This window comes from Cryptomeria japonica, chromosome 8 (assembly GCF_030272615.1).
Source record: "Cryptomeria japonica chromosome 8, Sugi_1.0, whole genome shotgun sequence".
Taxonomy (NCBI): domain Eukaryota; kingdom Viridiplantae; phylum Streptophyta; class Pinopsida; order Cupressales; family Cupressaceae; genus Cryptomeria; species Cryptomeria japonica.
Window position 1 is genome coordinate 566,763,511 of NC_081412.1, and position 26,212 is coordinate 566,789,722.

Sequence of the window (26,212 nt, forward strand, 5' to 3'; positions counted from 1 at the left end):
ATTCCAGAAGTGGATAGGCATTGAAAAATCTTCCAAGTCTGGTAGAGAAATCCATTTCAATCCAAGATGGCATGCCAAGTGTGGAAAAGGGCAAAATTGGCTAAGTTTGGCAAAATCCAAGAGAATCCTTACCTCGACAGGGAATGACTTTCAAAAGTAGGTGGGCGCTAGAAGGGCAAAATTGGCTGTCTGGCAAAATCCAAAAGAATCCTTACCTCGATAGTGAATGACTTTCAAAAGTAGGTGGGCGCTAGATTGGGGTCATGGAGGATTTTTTCTCCACCCCCAAAATTCCATGACTAGGTAGTTTTGGCACTCATGTCAAGTATTGGGCTCTAGATTGGGGTCATTTTCCTCCATGACCAAATGTCCTTCTCCATGTTCTTTTAGCACTCAAGCATCAAGGGGAGCGCTAGAACTAGGTGGTGGAGGAATTTTCCTCCACACCACATTTTCTTGCACTACATGGATTCAGCGCTCAGGTCAGGCAGTTGGGCGCCAAACTAAGGGTCAGGAGGAATTTTCCTCCTTGACCAATTTTCCTTCATCATATGGTTTCAACGCCCAAATCAGAGGAAGAGCGCTGGAATGGGGTCATGCAGGAAAAACAACTGAAAGTGAAATTCCTCCAAGGCATGGAATTCGTGCCCAACATCAAGAAAGGAGCGCTAGAATGGGATTGTGGAGGAATTTTTCTCCACACCCAAAATTCCTCCACTACATGCAATTAGCGCCCAAATCAAAGGGGGAGTGCTGGATAAGGGTAAGGAAGGAATTTTCCTTCTAGATAGACTTTCCTCCACAAGGTCAATTCCATGCCCAAGGAAGAAGTTGGAAAGAGGGGCATGGAAATTATGTCAAGGATAAGGAGGAAAGAAAAATCCCCTCAAGAAGAAAATAAAAAAAATTCTCTCCGGGCATGGAAAATTGCTTAAAAGTTGAAGAAATTTCAAGGCAATGACAAAATTGATCAAGAGAAAGAATTTTCTCTCTCCTAAGCTCCGAAGCTCAAAATGGAAAAAATTCCTAAAAAATAGGAAAGGTGATGAATTGATCAAAAATTTCTTCCCAAGGAGAAAATTACATCAGGATAGAATTCCAGGATAGAATTCCTTCAAGATAGAATACTAGGAAAGTGAAAAATTGACTAATGTTGGAAACTCTTTCCTTCAAGATAGAATTCCAGGAAAGTGAAAAATTGACTGAGTGTTGGAAATTCCTTCCTTCAAGACAGAATTCCAAGAAAGTGAAAAATTGACCTTCCTTCAGAACAAAATTCCAAGAAAGTGGAAAATTGACTAAGTGTTGGAAATTCCTTCCTTCAAGATAGAATTCCAGAAAAGTGAAAAATTGACTAAATGTTGGAATTTCCTTTCTTCAGGACAAAATTCTTGGAAAATGTGAAATTTGGCTAAGGATTGAAGAAATTCCTTCCTCAGGGAAGAAATGTGCCTAGGGTGAAGAATTTCAAAGCACAAGGAAAATTGGCTAAGTAAGAAGATTTTCTCTCTCTAGAGCTCAGAACAAGACATAATTCCTTAAGCATGGAAAATGGTCAGTGGTCAGGAAAATCTTTCTTTAGGACGAAGTGTGCACAAAATTTTTCCTTAACGACAAAATTCTCTCTTCAAGAATTTTTTCTCTCCAAGAATTCCTGATGTGCAGGATTCCTACAGGAGCGGATAAATTTGTTAAAATTCTTTTTAAGGCAGGAAAATCTTCCAAAATGTCTTTTGTGAGCCCAAAATGGGAAGATTCTTGTAAAGGAGGAATTGGCGACATGCAAAGAGAATATTTCGTATTAATGAAGCACAACTAGGAAAATTATAAATGACGGTGGGGTCCATTCGCATGGTGAGAATCTATTGAGTATATGAAGGCATAGTGGTGCATTCATTGCTTATATATTTGACCAAGGTGGCAGCTAATTCATTGCATGGCAGCTGTCATACTTAATGCAGTGGTGGAGCATCTTTTGCATGTAACCGATTTTGGAGGTGATGGTGCATTTACTACACGTTGGGCGAGTTTGAAAGAAGTGGTGCATTTAATGCACAGTGGTGCCATTTTGGGCAGGAAGGAATTTATTGTAAGTGGGCATGATGGGCATTTAATGTTTGCATGATGGGCATTTAATGTTTATTCCCCACCTTGTTGCATCATGTGTGTGGAATCTTTTGGGTCAAACCCTAATTAGGGTTTGCATGTAATCAAGAATAGAGGCCTATATAAGGGGGTGACCCCTTCATTTGTAAACGGGGAGATTTGAATGAAATTGTTGCGATAAGTTTTTGAGATAATAACTTTGATGCATTGTTCACTGATGGTGTTCAGTTAAGTTATTTTTCAAAACTTGCATGGTTTCACCTTCCTCGCTTAGAGTAGAAGTAGAGTAGTGCTTTGATTTCAATGGAGAATGTAATGGTGTTTGATGAATTTCCATGGTTCATACTTTTTGCATCATGTTGATTATAAGTTGTAGTGTAAAGTTAGTCCGAGCCACTAAATTTGTGCTAAGTTTGATTGTGGATATTCGTTTGGATTGCATCGTTTTGGGTATTCAAATGCACTTTCTTGATGTGAAAATCCTTCAACATCCTTGGAAGATTGCACCGGTTCTTGTGGAGTTGTAGTTAATCTTGGCGAAGCAAAACTTGGTTTATTTGGAATTCGTCCATTAGAGCACTATCTATTGATATCACTGCTGTTAGGAGTAGATTTAGATCCTTCTAACCCTTAACCCTTTAATTTTAGTCCATCCCAGTTCAGTTCATTTGAAGCAGAAGCATCGTAGAATTGCCATATCCGATGACAAAGTTCCAGCCACAACAAAGAAGTGAAAGAATAATCCAAATGTAAGTCCCCTTGGATTACCAGCATATCACATCAAGCCAACTGAGTCACATCCACTGCATAACCGAAACCTTGGAGTCAATCGTTTGAACTTACTGCAATCTTAGCATATGATTGAACTTTGATCAAGAGAGCGTAAAGTGACCCGTTGGGCAACTTTATTCTGTGTTAGACGTAGTCATAAATAACACGTCAAGACTACTCATTGACACCTATAGCATCATTATGACATAATGATCTCCTAATCCCAAAGAGGTCGACTAGATCAATAATTCTAGATTGATGAACTAAAAATTAGTTAAGACATGAAATCAGGGTAATGTGTGCCTTAGTTTGTGAACACATATCCTAATACATCTCAAGGATTCAAGTTATAATAGATCTTTGTACTATTTGGACCAGAAGCATCAAACCTGTTAGTAGTAACCAAACACTTGGAGCAAAATTTGATTGAATTATAGGCAATCCTCTGTGCAATAATTTAAGTTTCTCCAAGTAGAGTTGTTAGAAGCTAGTAATTCCCAATTGGTGATCATAAATTGTTAAGAGTCATACTTCCATCTACAACACTTGATATCCCTATGGTTATGGTAGAAAGCATAGTTATAAGCTAAGTTATCAATTCGGCACAAGTACATATACAAATATGGGTATAGTTTTGCGGGTATGACAAATTTTTGTTCCTTGGGTATGGGTATGCCCATACATATATATAATTATATTAATATTTAATATTTTTTATATATTTATATTAATATTAATATTTTTATATATTTATATTAATATTAATATTTAATATTTAATATTTATATATATTATATTTATTTATATATGTATATATATTTTTAAATTATATATAATAAAGATATATTTTTGAAATTTTAAATGATAAATAATAAATTTAAAATGAGTAATAAATTAATATTAAAGTATTATTATATTTGACCATTTAATAAATTATAAAATTAAACACAAATAAAAAATTGCCTCTTAAACAAAAAAAACAATATTAATTATAAGTAGCTTTGATTTATAAAGTATTAATAATCGACAAACAACTTAAAACAAATATAATCAGGCAGAGGCCAAGGCATTTGAGTTGATGGAGGCAGAAGAAGAACGAACGCAAGCAAAAGTCGAACGGATGGAGGAAGAAGACCTATTTTTTTGCGTTTTGAGGACCGTTAAATTTGGGACGATTCCATGGCTGGACTGGACCCGGACCTGGATCGCACCCGGCCCCAGTTCTGGCCTTGTGCTGCCGAACCCAGCAACTTAGGTTATAAGTCATGATCAGGAACACGGGCAAGTGAATTTGGAAAGATTTGTCTGCCATAGTTTTCCTTTTATCTCATTCTTTGTTGCTAAGCATCATATCCCAAATGTGAAGCTGCATCTTTCAGAATATGGTTTACTTTAATTTATTTAGAACTAGTTATACTGGCATTCACTTTTTAAATTTCATTAATTTCTATTTATGACCACCTTTATTTCTCCAGCTGGACTAATCTCTTTGAAAATACTTTAACTTTGGTAATGTATTTCTTCAATCTTTCAATATTTGTTTTTTGTATCAGGAGCTGATCTTTCTGATGCTGATCTCAGAGGAGTGGACTTTTCACTTGCAAATGTGACAAAGGTGCATGAAGTGGTCCTTGCTTATCTATGCCTTGTATCAGTTTTGTATAATGTTTCAATTTCCAGCCGTTTGCTTTTCTCAGGTTACAATCTTGGATTGGTCTGCACAGGACTCTTAACTTATCTAGTAACCTTACAAGTAGAGGGTAGAATGCAATTATTATGATTAGATTCTTATGGTCTATACATTTACATATTTCTTAGATGTTGCATTGTTGACAGGCATGTATAGAATTAATGTAGAAGTGCTATATGCTTTGTGGTATTTTGATATATCATTGTATCAGAAATGTTTTATGTACCAATTTGTATGGTTGGTACCAATTCTGAACAGTTTTAAAATGTGATTTATTTGTCATGAATAGTAATCATATTGGTATGTATAGGTTTTTCTCTGCTAGAAATTTTTGACCATTGGGATTATCTTTAAGACAAGCCTTTCTTCTTACGAATAACAGGTTTGTATGTACAAGATCTCCCTTTCTCTTTAGGAGTAATTTTTCAATGTCTCCATATGGTAGATCTATAATCTCCTCCTATGTATGGTGCCATGAACTCATTTAGAATCTTTTCCTTTCTTCTACTTAATTTGAGGCAACTGGAACAACTCCTCCTGTCTCTTATTTCAACTTTTTCTTATTTGCAACTTCCTCTTTTAAGGTTCCTTTTAGTCATCTTCTTCACCAAGAACTTTTTTTTCTCACTATTACACAGCTTTGCCTCATCCAAAACAATCTTCACTAGCAAGTTCCACATTTCCAATTGCATACGTATCAGGGAGAACTTCATTATGTCCTGTGTTCCAGCCTCATTGCTTCCATCTAGGACTCTTTCTTTTCTTGTTTCTCAAGATTTACTAAAAGATTGATTTCCATTGCTTCAAATTTTTCATAATGCCCTAGTTTTGTGCATCTTCAACAACTTGAACATCTTTCTTAGCTTTGTTGGATTCTTCTTTATCAACTTTATGTAATAGCTTCTTTCCACTGAAAAGGGTTATTTTTCCAAATTCTTTAATAAAACATATCTAAAACTCAAATTTATCAATAACTTAGTATGTTATTTAATTGAAGCAAACTACATGACCCTTATTGTTTTCAAGGTCAAGGTGATCTTGTTTGAGACTAGCTGTAACTAGTGCAACGTTTGCTATGTTCCGTGAGTGATTAGTTACTAATTGAGGGTTTTAAATGGGCATGTGAACTAATTCACCCTCCCAATCAAAAGGAATGCCCCACTATTATTAAGCTCATAATCAAGAATCCTTAAAGATCTCTAGATTCTTATCATCAAGATCACAATACCATAAAATACAAATAAGATAACTTGTAAAAATGACTTCAAACTGGTCATTCATCTAGCCAAGTCTTATCATTTAATATCTTGCGACTACTCTTCTATTAAAGTACATTTGATATGCATTACGTAGCCAGGGTTCTCAGTAGATGACATTAGTAATAGACTCGGGCTTATTATCACTAAGATCTGTTCGATAGCACTAAAATAGGTATTTTAATTCTCCCAAGTCCACTCTCATTAACTCAGCTATTGATAAGGAAGATTACTTAGGACAAGAAAATAGAACAATGATTATAATTATAAATTCCTTGCAATTAAATTCATAACTATACATTTTCCTAATGAGAAAGAAGAGAATCTGGTATTGATTCTACTTTGCATAATCATGAATCTTTAAACTGTATTCAAGGTCTGGAGTAACCATATCCATCCATCGTTACATCAATCTTAATCTGATGACTTTAGTAGGAAATTAAATAGCATCTTGTTGATACCATTCCAATAAAAGCGTACTTTTAAGGTGTCATGAAGATATTGCAATTGTGTCAATTTAATAAAACAACAATCACGTCAACAAGAGTTTGTGTAGTACTACTCAGTATAGGATTACTTATGTATTCCTTAAGCAATAAGAAGTGAATATAATACCATTGCTAAGGTAATACTTATTCAAAAGCCAAAATGTTTACCAGTCCTTGAAATTGCTCCACATAAAGATATGAAGACCATAATACAATCCTATTCAAGAAAATAAACATCTAATCTAATAGTATTTGTTTTTGTTATGCAAAGATAGAAAAGATATCCCATTCAAGAAGCATATCATCATTATTACAGTTGCAAATATCTGGAAAAAGTTTGCAAGTTATCACAAGTATCCATGGCATAGACTGCTTGATGATCTGATCTGAATTGGATTTCTGATTTTTTTAATAGAATCGGCCATAAATCTGAGGTGTGATAAAGTTAAATTTCCCTGATTAATTGAATTTTTTTTTCATCTCACGGTTTTTTTTTAAGGTAATTACTGCCGAGTGGGCAGCGACCATTTATATATAGGATCCAAAATTAAATATATGCATGCCCTTGCCACGAGGGGTGCAACAAAGAATAAGGCAAAGGTGTGCTGACACACAAAAAAAGACCAGCAAACATTAATGTGCTGATTGATATCTAAAAGACCCTTAACCATAGATGAATTCCTTCTAATCATAATTACCTACTCACAAAAGATCTGAGCAACAATTAATGGTTGCCTGAAGGATATTTTCCCTTTTTTAATTGATCTTAATATCATTTGGAAATTTGATTTTGCTGCTGGTGATTTCTTCTTTTTAACTTCTGTCCATTCCTGTTCTGTCATGGATGGGGAAGCCAGATCATGGTTGATTTTACTTATTGGGATTGCATTATTGTGTGTAACTGCTGGATTCACATTGGCCTCTGAAGAAATATCTTGATATTCGGGTTGAGTGGTTGAATTCTTCAATGAGATCACAGAGCCCTCCGAGTTTCTCAATTCAGCACTATGCTCATGTAATGTCCCATGCAGTGAAGAGGGTGCACAAAGATTTATATCAACTTCCTGAATTGCATCTGTGGAAGCCAAATCATTTTCTGTTTTGGGGGGGGGATAATATAATGGTGCGACTCCACCCCCACCCACTAGGTAGGCGGATTGATTGAAGAGTTAGCTTTCTCATGAAATAACTTTTAACTACACTGGTGTGTAGAATGGTCTGTTGAAAAACATTTCCTACACCTGAAAACAATTTTTTCATAATCTACAATTCGTGTCCAACATCTCTTACCTATCATCAAGGAAATCTTAGTAGGAAGCCTTTTGGAAAGATCCATTTCAACACATAGGTGGACACATGTTGAACATTTGTAGTTGATTGTTTCTTTTGAAATGCTGTGGTACTTTCCCAAGCCATTGGCAATGGCCTTCAAGTAACTTATCTCCCAAAACTACAAGAGAAGATAATGTAATCTCACCCACAAGAAAGCAGTTGAAAATATCTTAGATCGTGGATCGAAGGAAGGGAACTAGGGTTTGATGCAAAGGAAGTCTCCCTTGAAGAACTAGGGGCCAGTGTTAAGAATCAATTCCTCGTCTTCCATAGATTCGAACTCCAGAATGAAGAACCCTTTGGGACATGGGTATATGCTGATTTCTTCCTCTACGTGCTCTTTCCAATTGTCGCTAATCCATGTATGCAAAGATTGTAGATTTGGCCAAGTTCACATAAACTTGCAAATTAGGGCACGTTCTTGAAGGTACTTCTCATGATTGTAGGCAAACCGCAAACATATCCATGTGAATCTCCGGAATCAAATTTGATTGGAGGACACATAATGGGGGGTTCTCATGCCTAGAAAATTGCGAAGAGGAGAGCCTTGCTGTAGAGGCACTAAAAAATGGAAAAACAAGAGTGAAGATTTTGGTGCCCACCATTTGGGAATTGCAGCTTCTAGCCTAAAGCCTCCTTGTAGTTAAGCTTTTGATTTCTGGTTGGATGCACGGGCGAACTAGAAGGGCATTGAGCACAAGGTTTTAAGGAAGAAGGAGGATTCAGACGAGTGATTCTTGAGTCCTAGAAAACCCCAATGGATCCTCGGCAATGCTTAGATCATCAACGGACACTCCATAGGCTTGAGTAGGAAGGCAGGCATGACCGCATGAGAACACAAACTATTATCCTTGGTCATAGTGTTGGACATTGAATTCACATTTTTAGGAAAATGAAGCATTGGCGAAGTAGAGTGAAATTTTTATCCATGGTTGATGAATACGAAATTAAAAAAAAAAAAAAATAATTTTTCATCTCACAGTGTACCAAGTTAGTCCACAAATTTTTTTTGTTACTATGATCATGATAATATTATCTAGTCCTACTCATGCTAGTTCATACAACAACATGGTTTCACAAACGACATGATTTGTTACATGCATGCACTCCTCCTTTGACTACTTTGATTTGTCTCAAGTCTACCATCAAGGAAGGGAAATCACTCAACAATTCCATCTACACATTAGATCTCAATGCAAGTACACATTGATGATCCCCATAACCTCATGTGAGCATTTCTTGATTGATCATAATCTATGTTCTCCCAAGCTTTTGGAGTGGGCATGACATGAAATGGACACATTTTTGGGACAACTAGATAGAGGTTTTCTTTAGGTGATAGTAGGGAATGTGTTGTGATGTTTTCACACATCCCCCTATTGCAAATGGGGACCCCCTTAGTTTTTCTTTTTGGATAGTGTTTCTGCATCTTAGGGTTTTGTCTCCGGTTTCTCGCCTCTACAAATGAGTCAAGTTTTTCAAAATTTGGAGGAGTCATCAAAATCAATAGGGAGAAGAAGTGGTCAAAAGGTTGTTCTTGTGCTCAGGCAGGTTGAAGGAGTAAAATCGCAATTTTCCGGGATCACTTCTTGCGACTTTCTATTTTTAGGAAATTTTCTTTTTTCTGCTTTTTCTAAATTTAGAAAGTTTTGTTTTTGGCATTTTGGGGCCAATCCGAGAACCTTCTTTTTTTTTTTTTTCTAAAAATAGAAAGTTGCTTTTTTGCTTTTTCCAGGATTATGGGTAGTTTCAGAGTCGGAAAAAATGTCAAGCCAAGGGAGTTCATGGTCAGGAATGTTAATAAAAGATCACAAGAAAATGGCTAAGGAAGGAAGAAATTCCTTGTTTCCAAATGAAGTCTATTTTGAACATGAAGAAATTCCTTGTCTAATGGTGAAATATTGATGGCATTGAAGTCCGCTCCAAGAATGAGGATTTTCCTTGTTTCACATTAAGTCTGCCCAAGGAGGAATTCAAGAAAATGGCTAAGTATTGAGGATTTTCCTTGATCTCATATGAAGTCCGCTCCAACATGATGGAAATTTCTCAACCAAGCATGAAGTTCGCCCAAGGAGAGGATAAGAAAATTGGTTAAGTGTTGATACCTTGGAGAAGAGAAAATTCAAGAAATTTGGCTAAGTGTTGATACCTTGGAGAAAAATTCAAAATTTTTGGCTAAGTATTGGTGGATTAAAGCAAAAACGTTAAAATCAAGTGTGAAGTTCACCCTCCAAGAGTGGAAATTTCCTATCTTAACATTAAGTCCGCCCTCCCTAGCAAGGATTATCCTCAAACACTCATGAAGTCCGCCTTCCAACATGAGGATTCTCCCTATCCAAGTAGGAAGTCCGCCCAAGGAAGAGGTAAGGAATTTGGGTAAGTATGGCAACATAAGAAAAATCTCCAATTAAGAAGAAAGTCCGCCCAAGGCATAGAGAGGAATTCCTTGTACAAGACAAAGTCCGCCCTCTACACATTGTGAAAATTCTAGACCAAGTGCAAAGTTCGCTTTGCAAAACATGGAGAATCCATGAGTTGGTATGAAGTCCTCCCTTTCATGATGGGAAAATCCTTGTGTTATCACCAACTCTGCCTAGCAACATGAAAGTTCTCTACCAAGTATGAGGTCCGCCCAAGGAGAGGATAAGAAATTTGGTTAAGTATGAAAACAGGAGGAAAATTCCACAAGCAGCATAAAGTCCACCCCTTGGGTAAGGAATCCACAAACCAAGATGAATTTTGCCTAAGTATTGAAAATGGAGAAATTCAAAATTTTTGGTGTCGTGTTGAACATTAAAAAAAAAGATGTAAATTTGTTAGAAGAGAAGTTTCTAGAAGAAAGCAAAATTAAAAAAAAGATTGCCATTGAGGATATAAAGCAAAAAGAAAGAAAGAGAAGGTTCAATTTGGTGTTCATAACGTGATTGGATTCGTTTCCAATAAAACATTAAAAAACAAAAAAAATGCAAAGCAAGGATTCAACTTCTCTATAAACTTGAGCATTGGCATTCATTCAACTCACAAGTTGCTTCTCAAAAGTTGAAAGTTGAAGCTCAAGAAAGAATTTCTTTCGAACTTCAAGGCGAATTTTGAAGAAAGTTGCAAGTGCAAGACAATCTTTAGAGGAATTCAGACTAATTCCTACATGTGAAGATGAAGTGGAAAGCAATTCTTCAAAGCAATTAAGGAATTTCTTCAAAATTTTCAGGTTTAAGAGAGTTTGAAGGCAGATTTTCAGAATTCAGTTTCTTTCACACTTCAAGATTTCCTTCTTTCAGTCTGAATTTCTGATTTTCTAGACTTGCACGAAAATTTTTAGATTCTTTAAATTTCACTCAAGATCAATGTTGCTTTTTTATGCTTTTTACAATTTTGGAGGCAGGGAATTCCATAATCAGACTTAATTTCACAATTTGCAAAATTTCACTAAGTCCAAATTCTAGAATTTCATAAGTTAAATCAAAATTATCCTTTGAAATTCCATCAAACTTTGCACTCCAGGTTGGAAATAAACATCAATCCCCCTTTTTCTTAATTTAGAAATTTTCCATGTTTATGTCAACTCAAGAAGGGTTTTCTAGAAAGGCGCAAATGAAGTTCAATAACAAAGGACCACAGCTAGAGCCCAATATTGTAACAAAGTGGAAGAAGGTTGAAGATACTAACCTTGGCCATGTGGACCTTGAAGACTTCAAGAAAAGAAGAAGGCAAAGAAATATTCCTTAATCCATAAATTTCCTTGGAAAAGATGAAGATTGATGATGCCAAAATAGAAGAAACAATCAAAGCAATCCAAGACAAGGTCTATGTGCTTGAGTAGGAAATACTTTGAGACAAGGATGTGGATGTAGAGAACCTGAAGGCCAAAGTTCAAAGCAACTTCTTCACTTCTACAAATCCAATCCAGAAGCAACATTTTAGCAAGGCATCCTCATTTCTGTCCATTGAGGGTGGTTTTCGAAAAATGATAAGGTGGACCTGATGCAATACAAGATTGACATTTTGCCAACTGTCCCAAAGGAAGAGCTCGACCCCATAGTGACTGGGTTCATTGAATTTGCTGCCAAAGAAAAGGATAAGGGACGCTCACTTCTAGAAGAAAGTTGGATTTAATATTTGCTTATTTCTCATTGGTCCATTTTGGATAACTGTTGTATCTTGCCCCAATTAGGGCCATTAATCTTAGATGAGTCTGGGTCATTACTTTGTAATGGGGTGTCTATATAAAACTTCCTCCTCTCATTTGTAAAGGGGGAGATTTCGGAGAAATTGTTGTAGTGATACTTCTTAAGTACCAGACATTATTCATTGTTCAATTGTTGGTGGATCTTTGTCCACTTTTGCAAGTCTACATGGTTTCTTGGCTCCCACTAGAATAGATTTCATTTTCAAGTTGGTAGATTGAATGAAGGATTTGATAAAATTGCTTAATTTTGAGTTGATGTGTCCATACTTTTTATAATTGGATGATTTTCAATGTTTTGCAAAGTTAGCTTGAACCAGTGGATGAAAACTTAACTTTCGATTGCTATATTCATTGTTCAATATGTTGGTGAATATGGGTGATATGAAAATCTTTTGAATTCCTTAGAAGATAGCACCATTCTTGTGTAGTTGTTGAATTCGGCGAAACAAGAATTGGTTTAAATTCCACTTTTGCAATTTCTGTCTCCAGAGTTCATAGGTTTAGATTAGGATTAGAGTTATCTTCCTAAACCCTCATCCTTTTTGCCCTTTTTTCAAGTCTTAGTAGTAGGATTAAAAAGAGCTTATTGCAAAATCATTCCAGAAAAGAAGAAAGTTACAAGTGTTGGCAATCAACATAATCCTTTGATTGATTCACTCCTTGAACAATTATGTAAGTCCCCTTTGAGATCACAACAAATGACAACAAACCAACTGAGACTATCCGTATGCATTTGGGAACCTTGGAGTCGTCTTTGTGATCACATAGTTTAGCTTTTTAGCACATAGAAGATTTTGATGAAGAGAGAATAGGATATCTGTGGGTATTTTATTTTGAGTTGAGTGTGCATAAAAGACACACCAACAGGATGTTAACTAAAAATAGGGGTAATTTAAAATATAGACAATTTCAAATATTGAAACACTTTGATCTTGCCCAATTCCATAACTTCTAAAGAAAAAAAAAAATGGGCATGATTCCTATGGTTTTGACTACCATTTCTTTTCTATTAATGGAAACCCGAATTGCTCCAAGATTTTTATTGCATTGAAGTTCTTAATAAAACTCTAGTATCTATAAGAGATTTGCTTTGAAAATTTTTAAACAACACAAAATTCTCAACCTTTGTGCTAAAAATCCATGGACAAATTTGCAATCCAACTTCAAAAACAGTGAGAAAAATGTGGGGAAATCCACTAACCTATGCCGCACAAGACAATGGTGATTTGAGTATTTACTAGAAGCTTGAGATTGATATGCAAACTTGCTTGCAACTTGCCCTTATTGTTCCTGAAGGTTTCGTGCTTTCTCTTCTCTACACCAGATAAATCTTTGACTCCCATTGAACTTCCTCTGTCGAATGCAAATAAAAAATTAATGCAAGGTGTTTTGGATCACCGCTCACACTTGTCTCTTTGAATGCCAGATGAGAATAGAACTTAACCTCATCATACCCTTTGTTTTCTATTGGTTATGCCATGTCTCAATCATTTGCCCCTTGGTCTTATACTTCATGGAAGAAATTCAACTATGAAATTATGCTAATCTTTTGAACAACTAGACGAGGAGAACATCTAAGTGCTAGCATGGTTATTGATAATGTATATGTATCCCTCCTAGTCTATCCAAGTAAAGTTGGATGGGAAGGAAAACCATTGCTTGCACTCAAATTGCCTTTAAAATGAATAATTTGGTAGTTTCATCAAGAATTGGAAAGTTTGTGAGATGCATAGATGAAGACTCATAGAATGTAACAAGTGGACCTTCTGAATCATTTGGAAATTCAAGCTTGGATAGTTTGGGATAAAAAATATTCTTTCAAAGATGATTGATGATTTATACAAGGTGGCAATAAAGACGCATACACAAGAATTGGTCATGTCTTATACGAGCCTCCATGTTATTCACAAGAACATTTTATTCATGGAAAGAGGTGCTTATCATATGTGGTTAGAATGCACATACTTCAAGGCCAAATTGCTAATGAACAAATGGTTCAAGAATTGGGAGAACATATAGTATCTGCTCTAGAAGAAATGATAACTTACTTTTTCCCAAAGTTACAAGATTTTACTTATATTTTGAAAAAGTGACCTATGTCACTCATGTAATTGCAAGGTAGAATTTGAACTTGATTTTTGTAAAAGTTAGGTAAATCCTAACTTGTTCCCTAAAAGGTAGTTATTGGAAGTGGTCACTTAGGTAGTTATCCTAAGTGGGTACCTAAAGTTGGTTATCCTAAGTGGTTACCTAAAATGGTTACAAAGTAGTTATCCTCTAAAGCCTATAAATACAAGGCTATTTCGTTTGTAAACGAGACTTAGAGAGGGGAAACTGTAGAGAATGAGAGAAATATTTTGAGAAGTTTTATGTTTGCACTTTGTACCTAAGGACTTTTGAACTTGTATTATTTTCAAGACTTAATAAAGAATACATTTGATTCGTATGTCTTAAATGTGTTTCTAAATTATTGCTATCAATTTCTCATATGTTAAATTGATAATTCCTTTGCATATCTGTGTGATTTGTTAGTTTTCAGCTCAATGATATATGTAATCGATGAAACACAATCATACCCAAGTATCTTGGTTTGAATATGGTAAGATAACTTGTTTCCTCATATGTTGAGATTTGTTATCCTTCCTTCATTACTGCAAATCAAACTTATTTTGTGCTAAACCCCCTTTGTAATCTGTCATCCATTGTGAAATCTCAATCGTTATTCGTATGTCTACCATTAGTGTTTCTATTATCCTTTTTCCTTTGTTTTTTCTCCTTGTGTACTTTCAGGTTAAAAGTACACAAAGATCCCAAAAATCCCTATCATACGAGGGAGGTGCCTATTGATGGTGTTTTTACGCACTATGCAACACATAAAAAGATACTGAGTATTCTATCCTTTCTTGAACAAAGACTCCCCAAATGCTAAGTTGCGTGATCAAATGGGACAACTCCAAGGTTTCGAATGTCAGGTCTTGACGTGCTCTTGGATAGACTCAGTTGTTTGATGTGATATTGCTGGAATCACAAGGTGGACTTACATTGAATCTTGAATGCTTGAATGTCGCTGGAATGTGGGAATTAACTTGATTAAAAAAAAAGAGGAACAAAGGATAAAAGGGATGAGGGTTGAGAAAGCTAATCTAATATGAGACATGTAAGAGCAATGGACAATCTTTGATGAAACTCAACTAAGCTTTGCTTTGACATGCATCAAACATCTCCACAAGGCCAGTGTGATCTTCTAGGGATAGCTTTATGATTATCAAATCATGTAATGTCCCCACTCTAGTTAGTCTCAGTGACTGATGGGTTAGCCTATTATTTTGGACTCTCGTAGGCTAACATTTTGGATAGAGAGTCTCAGTGACAGTTCCACTTCTTCAATTCAGTCTTGGTTTCAGTTCTAGGGCCTTTGTAGTTAGTGTATGGGCTTAGTTGGGGGACTTACTATAAATAGTAAGTCAATTTGGCAATTGTGATATTTTTAGTTAGGGCACCTAGACACATGGGGGTTATTTAGTGTTGACCCCAGCTTCTGACGGCATGTCAAAAGACTGAATATTGAGGGAGATATTAATATTTTAGTGGCTAAGTTATTTAATCAACTTATATGGATATTATAAAGTCATAAAGTGACTTTATTAAAATTATAAGCCACTTAAATATTATAAAGTGACTTTATTAAAATTATAAGCCACTTAAATATTATAAAGTGACTTTATAAAAAATTAAAAGGTCACTTAAAATATTAAGTGATTTTAAATCATTTAAATGAAAAAGTGCGTTCAAGATGAATTTAAACTATTGAAAGTGATTTAATGTATTTAAAATTGCATTTGGCCGTACTTTCTTGGAATTTGTGCTTTTGGGGTTATAAGGAGAAAAAAGGCAATTAAAACTCATTATTATTGATTATTTGAAATTGCTTTGCTTTGCTTTGTGAATTTTTTGAGACAAGGGTTTTAGAGCGTTTGCTATTGAAGTACGTTCATTCTTCATGATTTGTGATTATGAGGCTGTGAAAGATCAGCTGAACTATTGCAAATTGGGAGGGCTTCATTCATGAGTCTTTATGTGCTTCATCAGAGGTTAATGTATTCAGTTATTTGCAGATTTTGAATAAGAGGAGGAGCATTCAGGTTTAGACGTCCCTTTTTGCAGCATTTTGGATTCAATAAAGCAGTCGTACACTTCTTTGCTCGCCGTACACCTTTCAACTTGCCACGTGAGGTTCCAGGAAGGATGTTTTTGATTGGAGGCTGAAACACCTCCCTTATATGCATTTTGGTGACACCATCGTTAATGCCTAGCCCTGATATGTTGATTCATCTACCTTCTGGCCTGGAGAAATTGTTTTTTGGACTTGTACACCTATTTTGGTCAGTTTCCCAGTTTTGGCTGGCAAACTCCAGAATTCTTCATTTAAAATAAGTGGAGGACCTACAGGTATGCAATTAACAATAGGATTTATTGTAGCAGTTATCTTATTCATAATATAGTTGCAGTTGCACTCAATTTCATTTCTATTTGGTTCTATGTGCAATTCTTGCCTGGCACATGTGTTATTTTTTGCTTTAAAATTGTTCAAAACCTTTGAAAATACAAAAACAAGACAGCATTTGTTTCAGTAGAAGAGTTAGAACCAGCAGGGTTCTTATAGTGGTATCAGAGCTTTGATCCTGCCTTCCTGGAGGGTTAGAAGTTCTTATGCATCAGCAACAGTATGGGCCTTATAGGTATTATACACGCATGAGACTTGGTTTACAAGGTGATTCGGATTAAATTGAAGAGCTACCATTGGAAATTATGGGGGATAGGAATGATGGTGAGCCACATAGAGAGCCTGTTAACAATGGGGACCAAGAAGCCGAAATTATTATGAGGGGTCTAGTAACGGGGCAGCGACAGGTGGCAAATGTGTTGCAGCAGTTGACTACAACCATATAGTAGATCACTATGCCAAGGGGACATAACTAGAACCAGGAAATAAATGGAAGTGTTGCTGGTCGCCCAAGAGCAAGAGTGACACCCACACACACCTATGATAGGCCTACACGCCCAATCTTTGTTAGAAATGAACTTGAAGAAGAGGACGTGGCTGAGGAGGAAGATGAGGTGGTCTTTACAGTTAATGTGACGACACTTCATGATGAATGGGATGCATTACCACCAAGAGTTAAGAACATCTTAACTTTGACGAATGGGATGTATTACCACCAAGAGTTAAGGAACATCTTAACTTTGACAGGTTCATGAGTCAAAAGAGGGAACATAGCAAGAAGTGGAATTGGAATGACAAGAAACCTTGGAATAAAACTAATCATTTAAAATATGCAATCAACAAGCTCACACTTTCTACTTTTGATGGCAGCGGTAGAGTCACAGCTAGAGCTTGGATTAGCAAGCTAGATACCCTCTTGACCTTACGTCCTATGTCAAAAGAAGATGCCATTAATTTTGCAGCTTTACATTTGGATGGGGTAGCCCATGATTGGTGGCACCATGAGATGGTTATACCTTGCATGATGACCTTATTACTACATACCAAGAATTCATTGATAGATTGATTGAACGTTTTGACAAAAGAGATTCAGAGTTGTATTTCAAAGATTTAGCTCAATTGAAACAAATGGGCAGCTTGGAATCTTACATTAGTGAATTTGAAAAGCTCACGGTCATGGTAAAAAAATATCTCAGAGAGAAGGTTGGTCATTCTTTTTGTTGAAGGTCTTTATGAGCCTATGAAGGGATGTATTAAGGCTTTTGATCCCCCCAACTTGCAAGAGGCTATGAGGAAAGCTCGTAGCATGGAACTTACAGCTCCATGTAGTAAGTTCAACTCAAACAATTCAAAACCATCTTCATCCTTTAATGATAGTGAATCTGATCCAAAGAAATCAGAAAATGGTGATCAAAAGAAGAAATTTGCTGCATCTTTGGATAGGAAAACAATTAATGATTTGCATAGGAAGAGGCTGTGTTTTTAATCAAAACCATGATTGTCCTCTCAAGCCTAAGGGGCAGTATAAGAATATGGAATGGTTTTATGAGGGGGAAAACATGACTGAAAATACAGACCAGCAAGCTGATCAAGAGGATTTAAGGTCTGAAAACTCAGAAAATGAAGTTGCAAATGCAGAGAAGTTGGAGCTATAGGAAGCTCATATATCTAGCATGCAAAGGGAAGGCTCCTTTAAGTTGCGTGGAATCTTGGCTGGTCATAGAGTTATTTCCTTACTTGATACAGGTGCATCACACAATTTCATAGATGCATCATTGGTGGAAAAGTGTGGTATTCAAACTCAAGAGTTTGAATGAATTAAGGTAAAAGTTGCTGATGGTTGTACTCTCAATTGTGAGAGAATGATCCCGGATCTGCCTATGAAACTTAATAACTATGAGTTTAAGGTAGATTTTTATGTGGTTAACATGGGAAACACGGATGTGGCTCTTGGCATGAAGTGGCTTCATGCAATTGGAGAGTTTACACTCAACCTTAGGGACATGGAAATGAAATTTAAGGTTGATGGGACAATTCACATACTTAAGACCATCAAGGACAACAACTTGAGAGTTATAACTTGCAGAAGAATGGAGAGACTTATCAAACATGATATGGTAGAACGGGCAGCAAAGTGTAAGTTGATGCCTTTTTACAAGGAGCAGCATACAACACCCTATCATTCAGATGTTCAAGAGCTTTGAGTTAAGCGCACCAAGGTGTTCAATGGCATACCACCTGGTAGACCTCTTGATAGAGGCATCAAGCACATCATTGAGTTGGAGGAGGGCACCAAGCCCATCATGATTACACCTTATAGGCACCCAAAGCATTTGAAAGATGAAATTGAGAAAACCATCAAAGAACTTTTAGCTTTGGGACAACATGTGATTTCTTCTTCAAGCTTACCACCCTTGGATGATGAGGGGGAGTTGATATTAGTACCTGAGGCCATTTTGGATTCTAGAGAACGTCATCTTTGGAGGTGGGTTATCAAGGAATATTTGGATAAGTGGAGAGATCTACCGACAGAGGATGCTACTTGGGAGAGTGATAGTATTTTACAGCATCTAGCATTGAGTTTGCTTGAGGACAAGCAAATTCAGGGAAGGCGAATTGTAATGTCCCCACTCTAGTTAGTCTCAGTGACTGATGGGTTAGCCTATTATTTTGAACTCTCGTAGGCTAACATTTTGGATAGAGAGTCTCAGTGGCAGTTCCATTTCTTCAGTTTAGTCTTGGTTTTAGTTCCAGGGCCGTTGTAGTCAGTGTATGGGCTTAGTTGAGAGACTTACTATTTATAGTAAGTCAATCTGGCAGTTGTGATATTTTTAGTCAGGGCACCTGGACACATGGGGATTATTCAGTGTTGACCCCAGCTTCGACTGAATATTGAGGGAGATATTGATATTTTAGTGGCTAAGTTATTTAATTAATTTATATAGATATTATAAAGTCATAAAGTGACTTTATTAAAATTATAAGCCACTTAAATATTGTAAAGTGACTTTATAAAAAATTATAAGGTCACTTAAAATATTAAAAGTGATTTTAAATCTTTTAAATGAAAAAGTGCGTCCAAGATGAATTTAAAAGTTTAAACTATTGAATGTGATTTAAATACATTTAATGTATTTAAAATTGCATTTGGCTGTACTTTCTTGGAATTTGTGCTTTTGGGGTTATATAAGGAGAAAAAAGGCAATTAAAACTCATTATTATTGATTATTTGAAATTGCTTTGCTTTGCTCTGCAGATTTTTTGAGACAAGGGTTTCAGAGGGTTTGCTATTGAAGAACGTTCCTTCGTCATGGGTCTGTGATTCTGACGTTGTGAAAGATCAGTTGAACTATTGCAAATTGGGAGGGCTTCATTTAGAAGTCTTTATGTGCTTCATCAAAGATTAATGTATTCAGTTATTTGTAGATTTTGAATAAGAAGAGGGGCATTCAGGTTTAGACGTCCCTTTTTGCAGCATTTTGGATTCAATAAAGCAGCCGTACACTTCTCCTTTGTTGGCCATACACCTTTCAGCTTGCCACGTGGGGTTCCAGGAAGGACGCTTTTGATTGGAGGCTGAAACGCCTCCCTTATTTGCATTTTGGTGACAGCATCCTCAACGCCTAGCCCTGATAGGTTGATTCATCTACTTTTTGGCTTGGAGAAATTGTTTTCTGGACTTGTACACCTATTTTGGTCAGTTTCCCAGTTTTGGCTGGCAAACTCTAGAATTCTTCATTTAAAATAAGTTGAGGACCTACGGGTATGCAATTAGCAGTAGGATTTATTGTAGCAGTTATCTTATTCATATTATAGTTGTATTTGCTCACAATTTCATTTCTATTTGGTTCTATGTGCAATTCTTGCCTGACACGTGTTATTTTTTGCTTAAAAATTGTTCAAAACCTTTGAAAATACAAAAACAAGACAGCATTTGTTTCAGTAGAAGAGTTAGAACCAGCAGGGTTCTTACAAATCACCACTACAAGCATAGACTAAGATGGATCCAGTTGACTAGGCAAGACACTTTACAATCAGCAAGGTGCTAGCAGTATGGATTTACGAATTTCACCATTTATCATACACAAAGTTCTTCCATTACAATCAGCAAGGTGCTAGCAGTATGGATTTACGAATTTCACCATTTATCATACACAAAGTTCTTCCATTGATCATACACAAGTTGAATTGTATTCAAGACAATCTACAAACAATAAGTATAAATACATTAAGGGACATTCCAGATTGTATATTCAAACTGACCATCATTGACCCTCACAACTATAAGGGATACTGATCAGACAAGCGAACAAGCGATTCTTCAAGGTCTTATAGACCGATCAGCATCAGATAGGTCGCATTCATGTTAAGGCAAATATCAGAAAACAATGATTAATCCGGCAGATTAATGTAATCATATTGCATGCACATTAAGGAAGATATTAGAAACAATATATACTTTCAAATCAGGATAGTCATATTGCATCCACATTAAGATCAGTAATATATCAGTGTTCAATACGATTTCTTGATATGAGGTCAAATATTCAACTAGAGCCATTCGAAGTATTTCCCATCATCAACATTGATTGGATAGAAAAATTATTACCAAATCACCTTCGATGATGCTAGAGACATACGTATCAGAGGAAGCTATCAAGATAAGGCTCAATTAGGTAAATCCCAAATAGGGGACATCACACAATCATCACTCAATACAGAATAGGTTTCTCTTTCAAGGAATTCATTATCTATTTCCAGAGGTGTTATCACTTCAACACTTGTATTTGGTGCTTTGTCATTAATATCCTTCTTGGTGTTTCTGTTTCCTTTATTTCCCTTCTTTGCTTATGTGCTCTCTCGATCTACCTTCAAGTGGTTAAACTTTTTCAAAGGAACCAACTTCGATACCAATTGTGATGGCTTTTGTGGCCTTTCTAACAATTTTTGTCTATTATTGGTTAAGTAATGCTATCAAGAGGCAAATATGATTATTGTACCAAGGACTTGAATGGAATGATAAGATCAATTCATACAATAATGATCCTTCTTGGATGGGTGAACAACTTCTTATATACCATTCATCAAGCATACATCTGATAAGGATTATTGTATTGACATATATAAATGATCTAATTCTGACTTAGTATGGATATGTCTGACATCGGATCTACAAGGTAATTATACAATGAAATGATTGCAGAATTCGCTGTGTGCGGTAGAGGACCCAATCCTAGTAATGATCTGGTCACTATTTCTGATTCACTCATGATCATGGGCATGAATATCGGAAAGAATGGGATCCTGAAACTGATTGCTCTTCCAGTCTAATTGCTCTCTATTCTTGCGATTCACTTGGCGCTGTTCCTGTTTGATTGACTCTTTAATCATGCGTCCAAAGCTATGTAATTGGTGGTAAGGAACCTTCCAAGTAGTAGACAGATCGTGGCTCCTTGAGCACTTGGATCTGAGATAGAATAATTAAGAAATATCAGTCTTCAATATCTCTTGGGTGAACCACGAACCTCCTCTAATAGCTTTTCGAGTGGTCATGATGTGAGGAGTTGTATCTCCTCAACCATGTCTCTTTCAACAACTTAAACTAATTATAACCTTAATCTGATTTAGCCTTTGTTTATTGACAACATCATTAACTTAACTAATCATTTTTGTGATCAATTTGATTGCTCTTCTTTTATCGATCTTACTCTTAACGATATTGTTAAGGAATTGATCTTCCTTCAATCAAACTGTTTACTCTCCTCTTAGTCAGCGATAGGTTTACTTAATGCATGAGACGTCCACATGCCTTTGATTGATCCGTTTTTCCTTGGACAGCGATAATTTAATCTTAATTATTTGGTTTGTGTATAGTCCATGATTTGACATGCCTTGGGCTGAAGGCATTGTCCTTGGCCCACTTGCTTTAGGAATTGAATGGGGACATTACAGGAGAGAAACATGCATGGTGATTTATTTATTTATTTATAGAATTGCTGATTATGGTTCGATATTTTCGTGCTTGGAAGGCAGTCTGCGATGGTTCTTAGTTGTACTGATTTTCTTTCTAATGTCTTAATAATTTGACATGAATTATACATTTTTAGTTTTCAGTATCAGCCTCTGTTTTGTGTTCATTTGTTATGTTAAATTTTGTGTTGGTTACTCAAACATATTAAAACACAGTAATTTATAATACATATGGGGATTATTTTTAAGTGCTGTTCAGAACCTCGTGATTCAATCTTGAACTTTAACGTTTGTTACTTTGCTGCTCCAGTCCTTACATGGAAATATTTATCAAGGATCACCATGCTTTTGTGCCTGACCTCTGTTGGAAATATTGTGATTGATGTCAAAGGAATTGGAAGTTATCATAGTTATCAAAGGTGAGAATGTATGAGTAAGACTGTTGAAATGTTGTCATTGATGTCAATGGTGCTCAGTCGAGATTGTTAGAATGTTATCATTGATACCACAGGTGAAAACAATGTCATTCATAATATCATTGATGTCAAAAGTATGGAGAACATATTGACAGTGAAGGCCAAAGGCCATTTTAGTTAAGCATGTATTGGCATATACAGATTGGCTTGTAATTAAGGTATTGCTATAGAGGTTTCATTGGAGGTAGTAGCTGAATTGAGAGAGCTCAAATTGTGGCCTGTGATAGCAATGGAGTTAACATAGAAAGGACATGAAGAAGATTGATTTTTCACATGAATATTTTATCGTTGAAAAGAATAAACAAAGAAGTCAGTTATGCAGCAATCTAATTATTAATAGCAATTAATAATGTAAAGCATTTTGTGAAGACAGCGCTTACAAAGCAGAAATCAAAGGTGGAGACTTATGTAAATAAACATCAATAGATTAACTGCAACTATATAAGACAAAAACAAATGGGACAAAAATAGAATAAGACAAAAGCATATAAAGACAAAAATAAAACAAGATAAAAAGACGCAGCACTTATGTTTACGCAAAGAAAAAGTGGAGCAATTAGTTGCTAAAAGAGAAACAAATGATTCGTATTATGTTCCTTAAAAGACGCAATTTATTGTCTTATTCAAAGAAAAGACAAACTTCACTTTAAAGACGAAGCAGCGATTTTTAAAGAGAATGATTAATAGGCAGCGATTCATATGAGAATGGAAGATGTTTGTTAACAAAGAATCATGGTTTTGTAAAAGGTTATGTCTATCCTAAGGGATGCCTCCCTTCATGAAAGAGCATAAGGAAAAGTATAAAATAAATATTGTACGAGAGACTAAGGGGTGTGAGTTGTAGAGTGGATGGTCGTCAATGTAATATCATATGAAAAAGGTTAGATCTTGTGGAAACATTAAAACAGAAATATACGAAGGAGTAGTGAGCAGATATATGACAAAGGCTTGAGCATACTTATGAATTCTTTGTGAAGCAAATTATGAAGAATTTGTGAGCAGATTTGATGGCAAAGGTTTGAACAGATTTGTAAAGAGTTATAGGAGACTTGCAGCGAATCAAATAACAGATTTATAAGTGCAGCAATGATAGAGTGAACAAATGAAGATTATAAGAGGTTTATAGCAGATTTTCATGAGAAGATTGTGATCACATTGTGGGAGTTTTATGATCAGTTTATAGCAGATTTAAATAGAGAAGATTGAAGAGAGATGGAAAAATTAGTGAAGACAATTTGAATGAGGGGTTGGTGCCTCTAGTGGGCTGGTGCTTATGAATTGAATGAGGGGTTGGTGTCTCTAGTAGGTTGGAGCCTCCGAAATTTGCAAGAGATTATTTTATAAGCAAGTGATATTCTGTGGTTTTTTCCTGTAAGAGTTTCCATGTAAATATCATTTGTTATCGTGATCTTCTCATGTGCATTATTATTGATGTTGAGAACATGGTGTTATTGTTATTGATCAAGTTTTAAGATGGTATTAAGTTTAAAAAAAATAAAGATTATCATTGTACTGATTCACCCCCCAACTCTCAGTATAACTGTGTGCTCATCAAACCTCATTATTGTATAAACAAATAAATTGAAAACAAGATGCAGGCCTTCTTTAATCAGTCAATGAGTACATCTCTTTTGCTTGATATGCCATTTGTTAAGGTGCAATTTATGCATTACTTCTTCACTTCGCTGGTGCACAGGCAAATTTGAGTAATGCAAATCTGGAAGGTGCACTTGTCACAGGCAATACATCTTTTAAGGGATCAAATATTAATGGGGCTGGTAAGCTGTGAATAAATACTTTTATTTCTCATTATTGTGTTTGATGTATGGTCATTTTCTTTAGCACATTGCAGTTATTTTCTGTGTTTGATGGCTCTAAACCATGTAGATTTTACGGATGTGTCTTTGCGGGATGACCAGCGGCAATACCTTTGCAATATTGCTGATGGGTAAGTTAATTTTTTAATTTCACAGCTGAATGAAACAATACCAGTTTTGATAAAAATCTCTATAAATCAGCTGCATATGTTGGTGATTTGCAGGGTAAATTCAACAACAGGCAATGCAACTCGAGACACACTACTGTGTTGAGATGTTTTTGAAGACTGTTGCTGCAAACATACCAACGTGCAGCTGCATTACTTGTTCTTGCTTTTATTTGTTTTTTCAAGTTTTGGTTATTACTTTTGCTAAAATTTCTATTTTTTCTTCTGTAAAGTTCTATTTGTTGTGTTTGTACTCCTTTGTGTACATTTGTGTCCTTTAATGCATATATGTTATATAATCATTTTTTTATATAAATGTAGTATATGTTTGTGTGTACAAACTGTTAGATATGTAGATGCATAAGTGGACGGATGTCTAGATCTATATAGTTGTCGACTATAATTTGATTGTGCATCTTAAAATTTGCCTGGGCAGCCCATAAATTCCGATGACTTGAGATATTTGCCAATATAATATATAGTTCTATTTAAATATTTAAAAAATCCTAATCTTCTGCACAGTTTAGAGCAGCACGTAGGGCAACACGATTATGTTTCACTCTTGGCACATGAATAAGAGCATCTCTGATTTCTATATTCTTTTTTGTATTCCTAATATTTAGGGTTCATATTAGAGTCTTAAAGAAACGAAAGGGTGCAAAAACATTTTTTAGATTGATCTTAGTGAGGTAGTAAAAGACCGCAAATAAACAAAGTGAGTTTTCTCCAATCAGCCAAACTGGATCAGTAAAATGTATGAATCTAAATAAGGTTAGAGCACAGCCATATATTACATGTTGGGATTTTTTGTAAAATATGAATTAAAGTGCAAAAGAAAGTGAGGAATGTAAATATAGAACAAATAACATATTTGAAAACAAAATTGGAATATCGTTAGAATAGCTTTCAAATACTTAGTCTTGTATGCAACATTTGTGTTGAAGGGCCTTTTTAATTGTGAAGACTTGTTTCAAGACTCTTGTGTAAGGTACTAATTTTTAGCATATTGTACAATTACTTGATATTTCCCAGTATCAAATTTCTTTAAGGGCAATGGTGAGTTTAAGGCTTTGGCTCTAGACAATTAGCCTTGAAGGGCATTTGGAATGGTTTTCATAGCTTGTTCTAAAGCTTTCCAATTTTATTGTTCCTTTGATTTGAGTGAGATATATATTATTAGATCTTTTTAAATGCCATCATGGTTTTCACCCTTTGGTAGACTAGCATTATCAATGGTTGATTTCCAACAGTGTTTGTAGTAGTTGCCAAGCAAGAGCCAAAGCAAGATGGCACCAAAGAAGGCCTAAAAATTTGTCTTAAAGGTTTATCATTAGAGAAGGAAAAACTTCCTTTCATTGCATGCCCTATTGTATTTAGATGCAATACACTAAATTTTTCATTAGTATGAACAAGTTACTTTGATATTTTACTTTGCATTATACACCCTTT

General features: G+C 35.6%; 1 protein-coding gene across 1 annotated transcript in view; it reads left to right on the forward strand.

Moving 5' to 3' along the window:
• Positions 1–25,076, forward strand: part of LOC131045870 (thylakoid lumenal 15 kDa protein 1, chloroplastic) — a 79,173-nt gene extending 54,097 nt beyond the window's left edge. The window contains exons 5-8 of the mRNA XM_057979538.1: positions 4,431–4,492; positions 24,476–24,557; positions 24,667–24,727; positions 24,821–25,076. Of these exons, the coding sequence (XP_057835521.1) occupies positions 4,431–4,492; positions 24,476–24,557; positions 24,667–24,727; positions 24,821–24,869 (254 nt within the window). The 3' untranslated portion in view covers positions 24,870–25,076. The remainder of the gene's footprint in view (positions 1–4,430; positions 4,493–24,475; positions 24,558–24,666; positions 24,728–24,820) is intronic.
• Positions 25,077–26,212: the final 1,136 nt, after the last annotated feature.